Genomic DNA, 17,927 nt, shown 5'->3' with positions numbered 1-17,927 from the left:
CTCTTCACACCGATGTAGATGACGCGCAAACAAGCACATGTGCGCTCCGGGCCTGCGGCCTGAGTGGCCTGAGGCCAGTCACCTCCACGGCCACCTGGTATGCTGGCCTCCACGGCCCCACCCCATGCCTGACAGGGTGCATGCTGCGAAAAGCAGCCCTACACACCTCAGGGCAAGGCCCTTTTCTTATCCAGAGCACCCTAAGGGAGCTTGGCGCCTGTGCTGTGTCACAAACCTGAACAAGGAGCTGCGGGAGGGAGCCCGGTGGGCGGTCCCTGAGCCCCGCAGAGCCCAGGGATGGTGTTTGGTGTGGACAGATGCCTGCACCTCTTGTAAAGTGTTTAGACTTTATTTACGGTGACGGACACACACACAGACACAGACTGGAGTTAGTGACATGACATATGAGGCTCGCTCCAGCCTCTGGGCTCAGTGGCCCATTCCCAGCTGTGGGAGGGTGAGGGGTGCCACCCCACAGGACGGCAGGGTGTGGGGGGGAGGGGCAGGTGGGATGGGGCACAATATTGCAGTTTTCTCTGCTGCCTCTACGCCCACCTCTTGGCCTTGGTCTTGGACATCCCTTGCACCAGATCCGGAGAGAGAGTGCTCAGCTGCCCTTGGGCCAGGACAGGAAGGGTGATGGCCCTGTCACCCCAGGTGTCAACCAAAAGCAACGCATAAAGGTTGGTGATCAGGCCCAGACATCCATCCTTGAGAGGGGGATGCCAGCTGCCCAAGCAAGCAGGCAGTGGACATCGCCCACACCACAGAGCAGCCCTGCTCCCTCTCAGAACGCCTAATGAGACGGGCGGTGTCAGGGAGGGGACACAGCTAGGTCCAAGCCGGCTGGGGACACAGGCAGGGCTAGCTAAGGGCCCAGGTGCCCTGACCAGGTCTGGCCTGGCCTCTGTTCTCCAGCACTCTGGGCTTAGTGGACATGATTGAACGGAGAGTACAGTAGCCCCAACAGTAATGTAACATTGGTTCCAAGTCACAGTATTGGCACGGGAGGCCTGGGAGGGGCCGGGCTGGGCTCGAAGCTTGCCCTGGCCTACGGCACATGCAGGAGGGACACCTCAAGTGGGGACCCAGGAAGGCCTCCTAGGGCTTGTGGGGAGAAAAGGCCCCCTCAAGCCCCAGCTTGCTTGTCTGCGCTGGGGACACAGGCCCAGCCCGGGTGGACACATCGGGGAGGCAAAGCAAGAGGGGTGAGAGGCATTGGCCCAAGGTGGAGGAGCACAAGGCCTCCATGCTGCCCGCGCTGTCTCCCCCTGCAAGTCTCGTGACACAGAGTTTATCTGTGGTTCTCTGCTTGGACGGTAGGGAAGCTGGCCCAGCAGTCCCTCTGGCCAACACGTAGGCAAGAAAACCATATCAAAAAATTGATGAGTTTACAAAAATAGAAAATAATGACAACAGGGTGCGTGGTGGGCTGCGGTGTGTCTCACGGGGCGGCACAGGGCCGGAGCCCCGGCTTGGTGACAGCGTCTTCCAGCAGCTGCAGCGGGCGCCGACCCACCACCACGTCCCGGAGGCAGCCCACAAAGCCTGTGCTGTAGGCCTTGGGCAGGGCCTGGCCCGTGGGCAGCTTCTCCAGGCCACCTGCAGGAGGACGGAAGGAAGGCCACCCCGTTGTGACCGTGGGCAGTCTGGGGACCAGCCAGCAGAGAGACCCATGGGTACTCAAGAGACCCCGAGTTACCCAAGGCCTGTCAGCACCCTGGGGGGAGGGGGTTCCCTGACCAGGAGACATGCTCCAGCCTCCCGGCCCCACAGTCGCCCCGGGAACTGCAGGAGGCCTAAGACAGGAGGGGACAAGTACCCTGGCCAGTTGGTGTGTGGACAGGGACGGGTGCACTCAGGCAGCACTCAGTCTGCAGCCCCAGGGATGAGGTACATCCCTGATTCTCAGAGCCTGGGGTACCCCTCCCCTGGACCCCCTCAGAACACTCACCCAGCCACAGGGCTCCGTCTGTGTCTAGCTGCGTGGCACCCAGCGGGGAAGAGCCAGTCACGGGAGCCTCGTTGCCCACCTGAAGGGAACCTTCCCTCTGCTCCCTGGGGGTGTGGTGGGTGAGGCCATCATCAGCTGCTTCCAGAGGGCACACCTGCCACCCCCCGACCCTCAGCCCCACATCCCTCTCTCCTGGAAGTCCCGCCTGGGGGCCAGAATGAGGGGGCACTGATACCCAGGAGCGTGCCTGGTGGCCAGGGCAGCGGGGTCCTCACGCGGGTTACACTTTGCTGTAGGGGTGGCCAGGCTCAGACCCAGTCGACAGCATCTGGGCAGACCAAGCACTCCCTGTCCAGACCAGGGAGTCCCTGGCCACAAGTGCTTCTCCTTTGTCCTCTTGTCCCTCCCCCAGCCCTGGGAATGGCCTCAAGTCGGGCACTTAGCCCCGCCCCCACCTCAAACCTGGGCCCTGGCTACCAGTGACCGGGCATGCCCGGGCTGGGCAAGTCCAGGCGCCACCCGCCGCTGTTCTTGGCATGGCCCGGGCTTCCTTCTGACCTGTGCGCCCTGACCCGCAACCAGCGGTTGGTGTTGACGGGGACGGTAGAGCTCAGCACCACGGGCTGGGAGCCCAGGTCGTAGGCCAGCTGCAGGCGCCCGTCCACGATGGCCAGCGCGATGTAGTCGGCCCGCTCTGTGGCCTTGCCGCTCCACAGCACCAGCCCCTGTGTGGCCTCCGTGCGCAAGCTCAGCTCGAAGTGGCTGGTCTGCAAGGCCTTCTCGCTGCGGGGGAAAGACCGTCAGGGCCTCCGAGGGTGGCCGGGGATGGGGCGCAAGGGGCGGGAGGGCAGGGGCCATGATGGCAGCTGCAAGGAAGCCCGGGGAGGCTGGACGGGCATGCGGGCGCACACCCGCGTGGGACAGGTCGCGAGACGGACGGCAGCAGGGGGACCGGACAGGCAGACACACAGGCAGAGGAAGGAGGAAGACAGAGAGCGGGGGCTGGGCACCACTGCTCACCTGGGAAGGGCCCCGGAATCCGGAGCATCAGGACTTAGAAGCCGGAAGAGAGGGGAAGCAGGTGAGCAGGGGACAGACAGGCTGTGGTGTAGGGTCGGGGAGGGGGGGGTACCTGGCAGCCCTGCCCCACCCCCTGTCCCCCTTTCGGCAATGGAGAGTGTGAGCAAGCACCCACAGAAGAGACACAGGCCACGCAGAGCCTGGGCAATGTCATGTGGACACATAGGGCTAGTGGGCACGACCCAGGTCAAAGGCAGAGGTCAAGAGGCAGGGCTCGGGGCTCCCCTGCCTGGGAGAGGCCCCCGGATGTCTGAACACGCACGTGCATGTACAGACACATACGCACACAGACACACCTGCATGCACACGCCCAGACCTGTGTGGGCTCTGATGCACGCACACACGTGCACGCGCACGCCATGGTGGTGCCTCACGGCGGGGCGGGAGCTGCAGCGCATGCAGGGGATGACCTGCCCCTCTTCCTAGGCTCAGTCTCCTGCCCCGGGATGGGAAAGCCTGGCCCTCCGCGGGGGTGGGGGTTGGCTACTGCGGGGGAGGCGCTGAGAATGGGGGAGCAGGATGGTGTGGTGGGGGCCCAGGTGCTACTTACACGGGGATCTCATTGGTCAGTTCGCTTGGAAACAAAGAGACAGAGGTGGTGAGAGAGGAGGAGGTTGGGGGCGGGCGGAGGAGGGCAGCGGGCGGCTGCGGGGCCGAAGCCAGGCCTTCCCTGCTGGCCGCAGAGTGGTCGGTGGCTGTGGCAGGGCCCGCGTCTCACCCCGCACAGCAGGCTCACACAGGACCGGACGGACGGCAGAGGGCAGAGGCGCCCGGCGCCCAGGTGGCACGTTACCTCTCAGTCACGGCATTGAGGTACTCGACGTAGGTCTGTCCATCGAAGGCCAGCGCGTCCACGTCCCCTGCCGACTTCTCAGTCAGCCCTGAGAGACAGTTGGGGTGAGGGCTGCCTCGGCCGGGGCCCCCCACCCAGCCTCGGCCAGGGGCCAGGCTGCGCTCACCCATCTCACCCTGCTCGCAGTGAGGCCCCGAGAAGCCCCCAGGGCACAGGCACTCGTAGGAGGCCTCCCGAGGGAGGCAGGAGGCCCCATGCAGGCAGGGGTGGCCGGAGGCCTGGGTACAAGGGTGGTGGGCAAAAGATGAGACCTCCACGGACCGCACCACGTGCTCCCGGTTCAGCAGCTGGTGGCCTTTCAAGGAAACCTGGGGGGTAAGGGGTAGAGCAGCGTAGTCTGGCCTGCTGTCCTCCCTTCCACAGCAGCCCCCGCCCCGGACAGAGACCCCTCGGGGTTGGGCCCTTCCTCGGGACTCGACCACCCCTCCCACTGCAGAGCCCCCCCCATGAGCCCCGGCCCTGCCCCATGTACCAGCTGGATGACGCCGTCGAAGCCGGAGGACACGGCGGCCGCACGGGCCAGCTTGCTGAAGTCAGGGGCCCCCCCAATATAGAGCGGCTCCTTCAAATTGAGGACAGTGTGCGGTACCTGGGGGGAGGTTCTGCGTGAGGGGCGTGAGGGGGCTGCTCATGGGGCAGAGACAAGGACACTGGGGCCCAGATCAACGCCCCCCACACCCCCCCGCACTGGCCAACCCTGTCACCCGCCGGCGTATCCAGGACACAAAGTTCATCACACAGATGTGGCCTGTGTGGAGACTCGGTGGGGCGGGAGCTACTCTAGGAGACAAACGAGCAGGGGGAGAGCAGAGACCAGTACCTTGCGGGATTTCTGGCGTCCGAAGAGCAGGGTGGGGGTTGCAGAGCAAGAGCCAGAGAGCAGTGGGGGCAGAGAGCAGACAGACAGAGGCACAGGACAGACGGGGGAGAAAACAGTTCTGTGAGAGCCAGCTGTGGGGCAGGGACTGCTGTGCCTCCCAGGAGGGGAGGGAGCAGGGAGGTGGGGGGGAGCTGGTGGGAGGCCCACGGCCTTGGGGACACTCACCGGGGACTCCCCCAGCACGCGGGGCCCATCGCTGACACGCATGGCCCCCTTGCGGCCACTGCGCTCCAGTGAGACCCTGGTCCAGGTGTCCAGGGCCACTGGCTCCTTGCTCCTGGTGAGGAGGGGGTACCATGAGCAGGCTCTGGGCCCTGCCAGTCCGTCTACCCAGGGGCCTGCGGGGACACTGCCAAGCGTCCCCGGCCTCAGTCCCAGGCCCACGCACGAGGGCGCACCTGATGACGGCAGCCCCCTTGCCCAGGTCATAGCGGAACTCCAGGAAGCGGTCCCGCAGTGCCAGGCACACGAAGTCCCCCTTGCCGTCTGTCCTCTGCCCGTTGTAGAAGAGCAGACCGCTGGGGCCACGCGCCAGGAACACCACCTCCAGAGCCATCTTCTCCCTGGGGTCAGGTAGCGACAGGCGGGGGCATCTCAATGGCCCTTCACCCTGCAGGCCGGACAGGGGCTGGGGGGGTCCTTCCCCTCATCCGCCCCTTCTGTCCTACTGACCCCAGGTCCCGCTCGAAGGTATGCAAGCCTTTCAGCTCCAAGTAGGAGAAGCCGTTGAAGTCAGGCAGGAAGGGCTGGGAATAATCCCGCTCAGAAGCTGTGGAGGACAGGAGTGCAGTCACACGGGGCTGGGCCTTGACCCCTGGGGCTCCCTGCACCTCCACTGGTCTGTGAGCCCCAGGCCTAACTCCAGCCCTAACGCTAGCCAGAACCCCGACCGTAACCCCACCCAGAACCCACACCCTAATGCTGAATCCCGCCGTCCTCATCCCCACCCCCTCCCTGCACCGATGGCCCAGTGCCCCCACCTGTCTGGCAGGTGGTGCCCCCTCGCCCCTGGGGGCATTCGCACGTGGCCTCCCCGTCCGGCAAAACGCGGCAGGGGGCGGCCCCGTGGCAGGGGTTCGGCTCGCAGGGGTTCTTGTCAGCACCGCAGGTGGGGCCTGTGATGAGACACCATGAGGTCCCACGCCGACAGACACGCGGACGCGACCCCCAACCCCGCGCCCAGCCCAGGCTCCAGCCTCACCAAAGCGGCCGGGGGGGCACAGACAGTGGAACATGCCAGCCTCCAGGGCTCGGCACGGGGCCCCACCGAGGCAGGGGTTGGGCAGGCACGGGTGGTCCCCACACGCGCCCACACCGGAGCTCCGGGTCACGGCCCCCTGCCAGCTGCTGAGCTCCAGTCGCTGGTTGTTCACATCCAGGAGGCGGATGCAGCCCCTGAGGCCGACACGGATGGAGGTCCTTTCGAGCACCCTGCCGCCAGGAGGGTAGGCGTCAGAGGCCAGAGACCAGGACACCCTCTCCCCCAGCCGGCTGTACCACTGGCTCCCCTGCCAGCCGGGATGAGGGCTGCCCCCATCCCCGTCCATGCTTCTGGGGCTCTCAGGATGCCCAGTCCCACAAACAGGACTGAAAAAAGAAGTGGGTTGAGGGTCACGGCTCAGGACTAAAGGTCGGGGCAGCCCAGCCCCTCCTTGGTGGTCACACAACAGCCTGAGGCTCAGGGATGCTGCCCAGGGGACAGGATCGGGATCAGGATCACATCAGGGTCACATCAGGGTCACTGCCCTCATCCACACTCGTGCTCCCCCACTGTGCTATCTGCAAGTGGCTTGGGCCTCTTAGATGCCGACCACAGGAGCCAAGGGTCAGGACCAAGCTCAGGGGCCTGGGGTCAGGGGTGTCCCCCGCTCCCTGATGCTCACACGGAAGCCTGGTCCGCCGGGACGCCGCCCACAAAGAGGTCTGTGTCCAGGTTGAGGCCATCAGTACCACTGGGGCTATGGCCCACAACAGGGGTCTCCCCATCCACGGAGAGCGTACCCCGACGCCAGTGCCGAGACAGCTCCAAGCGGTGCCAGCGGCCGGGCTCCACGGGCACTGAGCTGGTCAGGACCGCGGGCCCCGAGCCAGTGTCAAACCTGGGGAATGGGAGCAGGGACTCAGGACAGCAACCTCAGGCGGGGACCACGGCTCCACCTCAGCCTCCCGCCCTCCCCCCTCCCCCCCTCAGCTCCCCTCCTGACCATCCCTGCCAGCAGCCCCCCTCCCCGCCGGCCACCTGGGCTGCCCTGTCCACTCACCGGAGCTGCACCCGGCCCCCCAGCAACGTCAGCGCCAGGAAGTCCTTGCCCTGGGCATTGCCGTTGTACAGCAGCAAACCCTGGGGCTCCAGTGCCCGGAACTCCAGTGCCAGGCGCAGCGTGTGGTAGGCACGGAGGGTGGGGAAGGCCAGGAAGGAGTGGCCCCCGAAGGCTGGCGCAGAGGGGTGCGGTGCTGCCGGCAGGCAAGGAGGGACCCACTGGAGGGGCACGTAGGACCCCCGCCCCCTCGGTGCTCTGCCCCAGCCCTGAGTCCCCAGGCTGGCCCCAGCCCCATCACCCCAACCTGGGCCCCCTCGGCCTGGCCCCCAACTCCCACCTGTGGCTTGGCCCGGCCCCAACGCTTGCCAGCCCTCCCTCTGCCTCCCTGCCTCTCTCCAGCATGGGTGGTCTTTACCCTTCTCACAGACGGCGCCCCTCCTGCCCTCCGGGCAGCTGCAGGTGAAGCTGCCGCCAGGGCCCTGGTCCTGGCAGGTTCCCCCGTGGAGGCAGGGCTGGGAGTCACAGGGCTTCAGCGGCTGCTGGGTGCCTGAGGGCAAGGGCCGGCGTCCAGGCACGCGACGGGGGGCAGTGGTGGGTGGCTGGCGTGTGGTGGGCAGGGCTGTGGTCCTGTCAGCAGGCTGGCTGGTGTGACTGGGGGACAGGGCCCGCTGGGTCACAGCAGAAGGCAGGTGGACCATGGTGGTGGCTCTGGCCGTGGCTGTGGCCACCGTGGCTCCTGTGGTGGCTCCCAGGAAGAATGCGGGAAACCAGTCTGAGGGCAGAAGGACCGTCAGGACCCCCGAGAGCAGAGCCCTGGGAGGGCCGGCAGGGGGGAGGGTCCCAGGGAAGTGGGGAGGGGCTGGGTGGGCGGCGGCCCTCACCGAAGTCCAGGAAGCGCACGTGCTCCTGCAGCGGGCGCCTCACCCCCAGGGACCGGCGCCGGGACGCCTGTATCTGCCGGAGCAGGGCCTGGGCCACGTCGGATGCCCTAAAGGTCGTGGCTGAGAAGGAGGGGACAAGGAGCATGGGAGAACCCTAGGCAAACCCGCCCACCTCCTGGGAGGGGCCGGGACAGGGCCTCACCAGGGTCAAAGTGCACGTCCACGACGGCTCGGACGGAGCTGCCGGGCCCCAGGTCCCGTAGGCGGACGCTTCGGAAGTCCTTCTTCACGTCGGAGTTCCGGAAGAGGTCGTCCAGCTGTGGGTGGGCAGTGGGGGAGGGCTCTGGGGAGCTGCCCAGGCCGGACTGTCCGGCCGCCTATTCCAGCACCTCTCTGGGTGCGTCCTGGGAGGGAAGCTAGAGGCGGGGCAGGGCCGCGCCCCTGCACGTACTGCGCTCTCGATGCTCCTAGCGGTCTCCCCGAAGAGCTCCGACTTGGGGTCAGCCATCTCCGGTGTGTAGAACAGCTCCTGCCCCTCGACCCCCTCGAGTTCCAGTACACCCTGGAAGGCCCTGGTGGCTGTGGGGGAGGTGGCAGTGAGGCCCTGCTGGGACCAGCCTGGCTGCTGGGTGGGCCACGGGCGCGGACCCCAGCAGCAAGCCACATGGGGTGCCGGCAGGTTAGTCAGATGGTCGTGAGGTTAGTGGGGTCTCGGGGGCGGGGCTGGCGCCAGTTACCGGGCGGACTTCTTGGAGCAGTGCTCCAGGCCGGCTTGCAACAGGAAAGACACGTTAGCTGCAGGGTCCTGGGCACCCACGTGTGTGTGGGGGCCGAGACCACACGTGTACATGCCTGAGCTGCGTCCAAGACCACGCACACGTGTGTCCCCAAATCCGAAGACTGTACACCCTGAGTGCCCACCTGCGGGCAGGCCTCCTGCCTGGCAGGGGAGACAGCATTCCTGGCCGTGTCCGGCCACAGGTCACGCTGAACCCCAGCCCCCGGCCACCCACTCACCGGGACAGTTGGAACCCTCTGCGTCCAGCGAGGGTGTCTTGCCATCCGAACAGCAGCCCAAAGGGGAGTTGTAGCAAGAAGCCCTCTCCATGGGTGGCCCAGGGGTCACGGCGCTACCACCTTCTGGGGGCTCGAGTCCTGAGGAGGTACAGTCTGAGCCTGGCCCTGGAGGTAGCCCTCCCGGGCCCCGTTCCCCTGCGTCCTTGAGCCCGTGCTCACCCCCTGAGCCAGCCCCACTGGCCTCCAGGTCGCCACTCAGCCCCTCGTCGCCGCTCCCGTCAGCACTGCCAGACTCGCCGAAGGCAGACGTGGCGAGCTTGGCTGCTGGAGTGGAGGCTGTGGGGGGCATGGTCAGCATGGGCCTCGTGGTAGTCCTGGGCATGCTGGCCGTGGTCCGAGGTCCTGGCGAGGGCTGAGGAGTGGGCTGGCTGTGGGGGGTCCTGGTGGGCGCCAGGGATGGGGCACTCGGGGGGAAAGGCAGTGCCATGCTCAGGTTGGGCCCTGATGCAGCCACGGGTACAGGGGTCGGGCGGCCACCGAGAGCGACAGACTCTGTGGGAGGAACAGAGTCTGAGTGGAGGCCCAGGGCAGGCGGTCAGCCCTGAGCCGGGCCTTCTCGGTCCGTTCGAGGTGGAGAGTGGGGCCTTACCCTGACACGGGCCGAGGCTCCGGACGGAGATAACCACGCCCTGGCGGCAGGCAATGGTCCTCAGCTGGCATTCGTTGCCGTAGGTCACTCCATCTGACCCGCAGACCTATGGCACAGGGCAAGGATGCTGCGATGGAAGGCCCCTCCCCGCCCCCCATGCCCTCTACGTGCCCCAGCCCTCACCTTGGTAGCACTGGCCTCTGGACAGGTGGATGTTGGGCACACGCAGCGGGCGGAGCCAGCTTCCTCCACGCAGGACGCCCCAAACTCACAGCGCATCTCAGCACACGTCTCGGGTGCCAAGGAGTCTGAGGCAGACACGGGAGACGCTGCCGGCTCAGGAGGCCTTGCCCCTACGATGGCCCCACCCCAGTCACGGGGAGACAAGGTCAGTGCCAGGCTTGGCCCTCACCTGATTCGCAGCCACCGGGGCCCAGGGCGTGGCCATCTGGACACTGCCCGCACTTGGGTCCGGCCACCCCAGGCTTACAGGAGCACAGCCCAGTCATCTGCTCACAGTCGTCCCGCACGGCTCCCCGGGGGTCACAGCTGCAGGCTGAGGGCCGGGGAAGGAACCCGAGGTCTGCGCCTGCTCTCCTCCCTGGCGCCAGAGCCTGGCCCCGTGCCTGCCTGGTGTGGGTCAGGCCGGGGTCTGAGCAGTGAGGCGCGGAGCACAGGGACAGGACACACAGGTGGGAGCGCTTGGCTGGGGACTGACCACTGCCCGTCACTCACGGGTGCAGCCGCTCCGGCCGTCAGTGACGATGCCACGGAAGTTCCAGAAGCCGGGTTCACAGCGGTCACACTTGAGGCCCCCAACACCCGGGCGGCAGGAGCACTGACCCGTGGCTGGGTCACAGGTGCCACCGTAGGAGCCATGTGGGTTGCAGTGGCAGGAACCTGCAAGGCCAGGGCAGGCTGTGGTCACCGTGGCCCTGTGGCCCCGCGCAGCTCTGGGGTGGGGCTGGGCAGGCGTACTCACTGGGGCAGCCAGCCAGGCCCACACCCCGGGCCGCCGTGGCGTTGTCCTGGCAGCAGCCGTAGGGAGTCTGGGTGCAGTGTGGGGGGGCCGCGGGGGGCAGCGGGGCCAAGGTGGGGCCTGCAGGGAGAGGCAGAGGGCTCAGATGGCAGGCATGGCCACGTGTCCACTGTGGGCCTGGCCACAGCACCTCGGTCTCCTCGGCTGCCCCCACTCAGCCCTCCGGAAGCCACCTGCCACCAGGGCCTGGGTGCCTGGAGCTCGGGTCACAGGTGAGGAAGCCACGCCACTTACACAAACCCACCTGTATGCACAGCACCGAAAGCACGCAGGACACCCGAAGGTCAGGGACGTGCCGCCACGCACAGACCCACAGCCAGAACCGAGCCTGCTTAGGCTTGCATGTTTTCACAAACGCACATGCACACGCACACATGGCCACGTTCCTCCCACACTGCACACATCCAACACACACGTGCGGACACACACCTGTGCATACGTAAGTCTACACACACACAGGCACTTGTGCACACGTGAAAACACAGTAAATGTATTTACCGGAGCCCCGCCCGTCTCCCCCCTGCGGCGGGAAGGCCTCCCCCCCACCCCCCACGGAGCCCCGCCCGGGCGCAGACGGCAGGTTCTCAGGGCAGGACCGCTGACTACGTGGCACTTACACCCACACGCACAGACGAACACTCACCAACGTCGCACCCCCGAACACTCTGTGCCTCCGTGCCCCTCACGCAGTGTCCACACGGACACGTACTGCACACCTGCGTGCACACAGCTGGGAACACAAAGGCCACGGCACAGACGCACGCACGCCTGCCGGGCCCTGCAGGTCCACTCACCGCGGCAGGCGCCCTGAGCCGTGACATACAGTGCTCGCTGCGCCTCGCACCTGGCCTTCTTCAGCTCACACTCGGTGCCGTAAGTGACCCCGTCTGAGCCGCAGACCTGGAGGGGTGGTGTTGGCGTGGGTGGCCACAGCCAGCCGCCTGCTGCCCGCCCAGAGCCGGGGTGGGGGGAGGGGGGCCTCACCGGGCTCCTCAGGACGCTGTGGCAGCTGAAGTCGCAGACGCAGGGCCCATCTTCCGAGTCCTCGTCCCAGACGCCGCCGTGCTGCCGGCAAAGCTCCTGCTCACACTCGCCGTCCTCCCCAGAGCCAGAGCCTCCAGAGCCGCACTCCGCTGCGGGGAGGAGCTGGGTCACCCGCGCGGCCTGTTGGAGGCCCACGTGCGGCAGCCCAGGCAGGTCGGTCCCCGCGCCTACCCTGCTCACAGGGCCCCGCCCGGGCCTCCTCGATCTGGGTCTGCTGCTGACAGGCGGCCTCTCGGAGATGACATGCACTGTCGTAGGTGACACCGTCGCTGCCGCACACGGGACCAGGTGGGGGCTGCTCGCACTGGGGGCACACACATCGCCCCGCCAAGCACACCGCCCCGAAAGCACACACCTCGTCTCCGCAGGTCTCTGCACGGGCGGGACCGGGCGGGGGTCAGCCCGGCCGAGGGGCACCCCAGACCCCAGCCTGCCCGCCCCCACAGCCCCACTCACGGCAGTGTCCTGCTGAGACCACGTGCAGGCTGATCTGGTGTGTGCAGGCGTGGACGTGCAGCTCACACTCGCTCGCGTACGTGTGCCCGTCGGAACCGCACACAGGCTGCGCCAAGGCCACGCACTCGGAGGGGCACACGCAGCGCCCAGTCTCAGCCTCGCACAGAGCTCCGAAGCGGCACTGCCCACAGCGGTCTGAGGAAGAGGCCCCATCACCACGGCAACCGGGATGCCCCACCCCCCACTCCCAGCCAACTTCACCTGCCCACCACTGACCACAGGGTCCTCGGCGAGCCACACGGATCTCCCGTCCAAGGGTGCAGGCCGTGGCTTCCAGCTCACACGTGCTGCCATACGTGACCCCGTCAGTGCCACACACGGGGTCGTAGATGCCCGGACACGCCTGCTGGCACACACACTCCGCTTCACCGTTCTTCACAACACATGATGCCCCAAATGGGCAGTGCACCCCAAGGCATGGGGACAGGGGTTGATCTGGGGAGAGCACGGGCAGCCAGTGAGGTCCTCCTGCTCCCCCGGGCTCCCGCACAAAGCCCCCAGCTCCACGCAGCAGACCTGCTCCCAGGGTGGGGACAGTGGAGGGAGAGTGCACGGGGAGAAGAGCCAGACGCTCGGGACACAGCAGAGACAGGGACAGACACAGGACAGATGCAGACAGGGACGCAGACCCAAACAGCCTCAGCCCCCTGCTGGAGTATGGGGAGGGCTGCCCCCAAGACACAGGAGCTCCCTGACTGCCTATGGTGGGTGGGGGGAGGGCCAGGCTTATGCGGACACCTGAGCTACTGACTACTAGCCACCAGCAGACTGGGGACGCTCGTCTGTGCGGGGGGGGGGCTCTTTCCCTCTTTCCTCCGTGGGGGGGAGTGTCTGCAGCCCACAGTCACACCCAGGGACACAAAGGGGAGGAGGTGTCTGTCCACTTGCTCTGAGAACCACAAGGCCAGGCAGCAGCAAGCCACCCCCCCTGCTGAGCCGGGGGCAGACCTCGGGCTGTGGGCTCCTGGCGGCAGGCGCCGTACGTCATCCTGCCAGCAGGTCAGGCTGGAAGACACAAGAGGCGGGGCAGACAGGGAAAGGACCGAGAAGAAAATACCGAGGCGGAGAGAGAGAGCGGACAGACAGACAGACCGACCGACGGACACAGTGGGGGGTCGGCAGAGCCCCAGCAGCCCCCGCGGACGCAGGATAACGCCGTCCCCACTGCCTGCTGCTCGCCCCCACCCCCGCACGGAGCCAGAGACTCTGCCTCTGCGGGAGCACTGGTGTCCCCACAGTGGGGGCCCCCGGGGGTCTGCAGGGGGATGGGGCACGATGGCCTCACGGGAGCACGAGGGAGCCTGACCCAAGAGGCCTGCCTCTGCCCACTTACCCCCAACCCCGGGGGCTCCAGGCACCCCCCCCGCAGAACCCCCTGACCCAGAGCCCACTGACAGACGCCAGCCCCGCCGGGCCTCCCCCAGGACCCCAGGAGGAGCATGACTCGGGATGGAGATGGTAGGTGATGACAGGCCCCGGGGACCAACACGGGACCCGCCCATTCTCAGTGTGGGCCGCACCCCTGCTGCTCACCGCACGGGCCCTGGTGCTTGGCAGGGATGAGGCGCTGCTGCCGACACTCAGCCTGCTGGCGCCGGCAGTCGTTGTCATACGTGTGCCCGTCGCGCGCACACACGGGTCTGTAAGCCCCATCACAGACGACACGGTCGCAGGAGCAGCGGGGGCGGCCCCGGCGGGACAAGCACACGGCACCAAACCTGCACACGTCTGGGCACCGGTCTGGGGCGTGAAGAAAGGAGATCAGACAGCCCGGGGGGCCACGTCAGCCCCCACCTCCGGACGTGCAAGGGATCCACGGGCGTAGGGGTGGCTAGTGGGCACCAGGGAGGGGTGCAGCAGCGGGTGAGGACAGGCAGGGCCAGAGGGCACACGGAGGGGCCAGGCTGGGCCCTCCCCCAGGTCTCCCCACCTTGAGGCTGGCACTGGCCAGAGCGCACTTTCTGGAGGAGGAGACCACGGGCCGCTCCTGTGCGGCCCATGACGCACTCGTTGTCGTAGGTGACACCGTCATCCCCGCACACGGGCTCTAGCCGGGGAGGACAGCTCTCCAGCCGCAGGAGCAGCTCCGGGCGCCGTGTGCGTGGGTTCACGCGGCAGATGCGGCTCGGGTCGCTGCGGGCGCCCTGGCAGGGGTCTAGAAGGCGGGAAGGCACAGGTCAGAGCGTGGGCGCGCGCATGCAGAAGGCAGGCCTCGCGCTCAGGGACGGGGCTCACCGCAAGGGCCATCGAACTTCTTGAAGATGTTCTCCTGACGGGTGCACGCGTGGAGCAGGAGGCGGCAATGGCTGGGGTAGTCGGCACCGTCGCTGCCGCACACCGGGCCGTCGGGGGGCCCCTGGCAGGCGGCGGGGCACAGGCACGAGGCTGTCTGCCCGTCTGCTGAGCGCACACAGGTGCTGCCGAAGCTGCAGGTCACGTTGGCGCAGGGATCCCGGGACCCTGCGGCGGGGGTGGGGGGTGGGGGGGTGGTTCACAAGGCCATCGCCATGGCCTCCAGGGAGCCCACCCGAGGCGGGCACTCACCGCAGGGCCTATGGCTAAGCCCTGGGTGTCCCGAAGACGTCCCTGCCACCTCCAGGGAGCCGGCCTGGGACGCACACTCACCGCAGGGCCCGCGGCTGAGCAGGCGGATGCGGCGCTGCTGACTGCACTGGGCCCGCTGCAGCTCACACTCGTTGCTGTAGGTGGAGGCATCGGAGCCGCACACGGGCGCCACCACCGCGGGACAGGCGCTCTTCTTGCACACGCAGGACGCTCGGCCTGAGCCCTCTGCACTGGGCTCGCACACGGCGCCGAAGCCGCACAACATTCCTCGGCACACTGGGGGCAGGGCAGGAGAAGCAACGTCAGAGCCCTGCCCCCAGGTCTGCTGCCCTGTGCACACCTTCTGCCCTGGCCCGGGGCACCCATGCACACCTGCAGTGTCCACATGCCTGTGGAGACCTCAAGATGCACTCAGTGTATTTGTTCAGAACCCCCACAGACACCTCCGCCCGTGCCATGCGTGTCCACACATTCTGGGCTGGGTGCTGACCAGGAACACACACCCCACGTCCACACGCGCTCATGTACCCTGACGGGGCCTGGCCCTTCCCCTCTCAAGCCCCACCCACCCCAGAGCTTTTCCCTGGGGTAGAAGCTTCTCTGCTGTGGACGGGCGGCACCTTCCAGACCTTCCGGTAGCACCCCCATCACCGGGAGCCCCACATGCGGCAGTGCGAGACACAAACCCCCAGACCAGCTCCACGGCAGGGAATCGGCCCCACCTTGCTCAGGAGCCCACCCTCTCCTCACACCAGAATCAAAGGCCCTCGGCTGACTCCTGACCTAGACCCTCATAGCCCTGGCCCCCTCCTGGGAGCTGCTCCGGCCCCAACAGCAGCCCCAGCACCCCCACCTCTGCTCTGAGGTCAGACTGCTGAAGAGTAGACAGGCTCGGAGTCAGGCCACAGGCTCCACCTCTGGCTCTGCGCCCCTCCTTGGCGCCCTAACCCAGGCCTCCCTCCATGTTCCTCTTTTCTTCCCACAGCTCTTCTGTGTGGCCGGGCCTCCTGGGCCTTTCTCTGCCTGGCCCCTCACTTCTGCCCTCCCCCAGGTCCCTCAGCTGTGGCTTTCTTGATGTGGCCTTCTGGAAGGTTCCTGGTCCTCCAGCCCTCCTAGGTCTTCCCAGAGGAAAGCCGGTGGGGCCCCTCTCTGAGGCCCCTCGGGCACTCACAGGCCTGCACCTCCCCATCTACCATCCCCCCACTCAGTCCATGTCCTCATTCCCCCCCCCCCGCCTGCGGCCCTACCTCGCTCCCCAGCGACCTCCTCCAGGAGGCTGAGCACAGGGCCTCTGCTGACCTGTCCTTTTCCTCTTTCAACATTTTAGTTCCTGACTCTCTGGTGACAAAGTGCCAGCACATCCCAAGGAAGTGGCTGCCCTGACCGCCACGGTGAGGGACCCGAGTCGTGAAACCCGAGCTGTCAGGGACGGCCCCTCCGGAAGAGAGGCAGGCTCACTCCAGTGCTCAGAACTCCTGCCCCCACGGCGACCCCAGGTGTGCGGGCCTGTCCCAGGTGCCAGCCTCTGCGTCTATGTTTCATTGGGCCTAACGATGGTTATGGTGGACAGGGTGGGTGGGGTGCCCCACCGTCGCCTCCCAGCAGGCTCCGGAAGTAGGGCAGGAGGGAGAAAGCACCTCTCTTCTGGGGAGGCCAGGGCCCCAAAAGGGGCTGGAGCTAGCGGTTGCCACGGCGACCCCACAGTCGCACCTGTGTGCCCCACCCTGCGGACCCCAGAGCCCCACGACCGCCGCTGCGTCACCGGCCCCGAGACTGGGCAAGTTATCACGCCTGCGCACCTCTTGCTGTGAATGGGGACAGTGGGACCTACTTCCCAGGGTTATCGTGAGGCTCACTCTGCGGGACCTGCAGGACCCCAGGGCACGCTCCAGCTGCCCTTACTGTAACGGCAGGAAGGAGAACCGTCGCTTCACTGGCCTCCCCTCCTGGCTCAAGCCCAGCTCAAAGGCTGCGAGGCCTCTTCCCACCACTCTCCCCTAGCACTTTCTCCTCCTCCTCCTCACCAAGGCCCTCAGGACCCCCGGGCCAAGCTCACAGGCACTTGCTGATGTCCAGCTGACTGCTCTGACTGGCTTCAATGGGACCTGCTGACCAAGGTCTCCCCAGAGTTCTGAGCCCATGGCCAAAAACTCGGTCCTTCTCTCATTGAACTTCAGGCTCCGGAGCTGGCTGCAGAGTGTCTGTGCCCTTGGGTTCAGGCCTGTCTCCCCCTCTTCTCACCTCGGTCCGGCCAGACCCCTCCCCAGACCCCAGTCCCTCGGACAAGGACATCCGCTCCTGGATGACTAGCATGTCCCTTGCCCACCGAGACCCGCCCTCTCCCTCCACAGCCCAGGGTTCTGCTTTGTCCCCCGCAGAACAGTAACTAGGGGAGGGCGGTGACGAGGACAACAGCTAACCTACGGAAAGTAAGCCCAGGGCACTGGGTCGGACATATGGAAGGCGGACTGCAAGGCGAGGCACTGGGGGCAGGAGACCAGAAACACTAGCCCCACACCTGTCCAAGCCCTTCCTCATCATGCAAGCTGCCCTCACAAACGCACAGAGAGCACCCACGTGCCCGTGAGCCCTGCGCTCTGCCACACCTGCCCAGCTCCCACGCCCACGGAGGCTCTCTGGCCACTGGGCTCCCCTGTGCGGTCTTGCTCCCTGCGTGCCCGGGGCCCGTGCCCTGCGCCAGGCTGGAGGCGGCAGTGGCTTTTTAAAGCCACCGGGTGGAGTGGGTATGTTTACCTCCCCTCCTGGTCTCGGGTGAGCTGGGGGATGGAATGGGCGTCCTGAGCCCTGCCCATGGCCCCAAGTACACAGTGTGTATGCCTACGAGGGAGGGTGACAGCCATGGCATGGAGCTGTCCCCAAGTGTGCTGCAGCATCAGGATGTGGGTATGGGGGCCCGCGCGAGCCTCTGTAGGAAAGACCGGGGTGTGTGTCAAGCAAAGGAGATGCACCAGGCTTTCAGCTTCGGGAGAGGAGCCTGAGGACGGTGTTTAAACCCAGACAGCCCCACGCCTCTCGCCCGCAGCCTGTGGGAGACTCAGTCTGGTCGCCAGCTCCCAGCCCACTGGAGCCCCTATCCCATATACGGACTGCCTTCGATAAGGGACTTCAGTGAACTCGGGCAGGTACCCACCCAGCAGGGGGCCCAGGCACTGAGCACAAACCTGGAA

General features: G+C 66.8%; 1 protein-coding gene across 16 annotated transcripts in view; it reads right to left on the bottom strand.

Moving 5' to 3' along the window:
- Positions 1–333: 333 nt before the first annotated feature.
- AGRN (agrin) overlaps positions 334–17,927 on the bottom strand; it is a 33,127-nt gene continuing 15,533 nt past the window's right edge. For 4 of the 16 annotated variants that reach the window (XM_082750405.1, XM_082750396.1, XM_082750395.1 and 1 more), the window contains 33 exons: positions 14,800–15,015; positions 14,410–14,634; positions 14,105–14,329; positions 13,708–13,914; positions 12,391–12,609; positions 12,115–12,309; positions 11,830–12,030; positions 11,599–11,747; positions 11,409–11,514; positions 10,558–10,674; positions 10,311–10,475; positions 9,988–10,131; positions 9,759–9,883; positions 9,576–9,681; positions 9,146–9,478; positions 8,927–9,064; positions 8,361–8,488; positions 8,112–8,226; positions 7,910–8,029; positions 7,444–7,800; positions 7,029–7,221; positions 6,651–6,866; positions 5,969–6,198; positions 5,748–5,882; positions 5,440–5,536; positions 5,166–5,330; positions 4,933–5,044; positions 4,360–4,476; positions 4,003–4,195; positions 3,828–3,915; positions 2,513–2,737; positions 1,955–2,058; positions 334–1,602 (listed from right to left, as the gene is read on the bottom strand). In XM_082750405.1, coding sequence (XP_082606531.1) covers positions 1,445–1,602; positions 1,955–2,058; positions 2,513–2,737; positions 3,828–3,915; positions 4,003–4,195; positions 4,360–4,476; positions 4,933–5,044; positions 5,166–5,330; positions 5,440–5,536; positions 5,748–5,882; positions 5,969–6,198; positions 6,651–6,866; positions 7,029–7,221; positions 7,444–7,800; positions 7,910–8,029; positions 8,112–8,226; positions 8,361–8,488; positions 8,927–9,064; positions 9,146–9,478; positions 9,576–9,681; positions 9,759–9,883; positions 9,988–10,131; positions 10,311–10,475; positions 10,558–10,674; positions 11,409–11,514; positions 11,599–11,747; positions 11,830–12,030; positions 12,115–12,309; positions 12,391–12,609; positions 13,708–13,914; positions 14,105–14,329; positions 14,410–14,634; positions 14,800–15,015 — 5,624 coding nt within the window. In that variant the 3' untranslated portion in view covers positions 334–1,444. Of the gene's footprint in view, positions 1,603–1,954; positions 2,059–2,512; positions 2,738–2,974; positions 3,008–3,584; positions 3,609–3,827; positions 3,916–3,993; positions 4,196–4,359; positions 4,477–4,707; positions 4,720–4,932; positions 5,045–5,165; positions 5,331–5,439; positions 5,537–5,747; positions 5,883–5,968; positions 6,199–6,650; positions 6,867–7,028; positions 7,222–7,443; positions 7,801–7,909; positions 8,030–8,111; positions 8,227–8,360; positions 8,489–8,926; positions 9,065–9,145; positions 9,479–9,575; positions 9,682–9,758; positions 9,884–9,987; positions 10,132–10,310; positions 10,476–10,557; positions 10,675–11,408; positions 11,515–11,598; positions 11,748–11,829; positions 12,031–12,114; positions 12,310–12,390; positions 12,610–13,707; positions 13,915–14,104; positions 14,330–14,409; positions 14,635–14,799; positions 15,016–17,927 lie in introns of all 16 variants that reach the window. The other 12 variants (XM_082750404.1, XM_082750394.1, XM_082750393.1 and 9 more) reach the window with 7 other exon arrangements.

The sequence above is a fragment of the Mustela nivalis genome (assembly GCF_964662115.1).
Source record: "Mustela nivalis genome assembly, contig: HAP1_SCAFFOLD_1032, whole genome shotgun sequence".
NCBI lineage: Eukaryota > Metazoa > Chordata > Mammalia > Carnivora > Mustelidae > Mustela > Mustela nivalis.
Note: the sequence above shows the minus strand (reverse complement) of the source record. Positions and strands in the feature narration are given on the sequence as shown.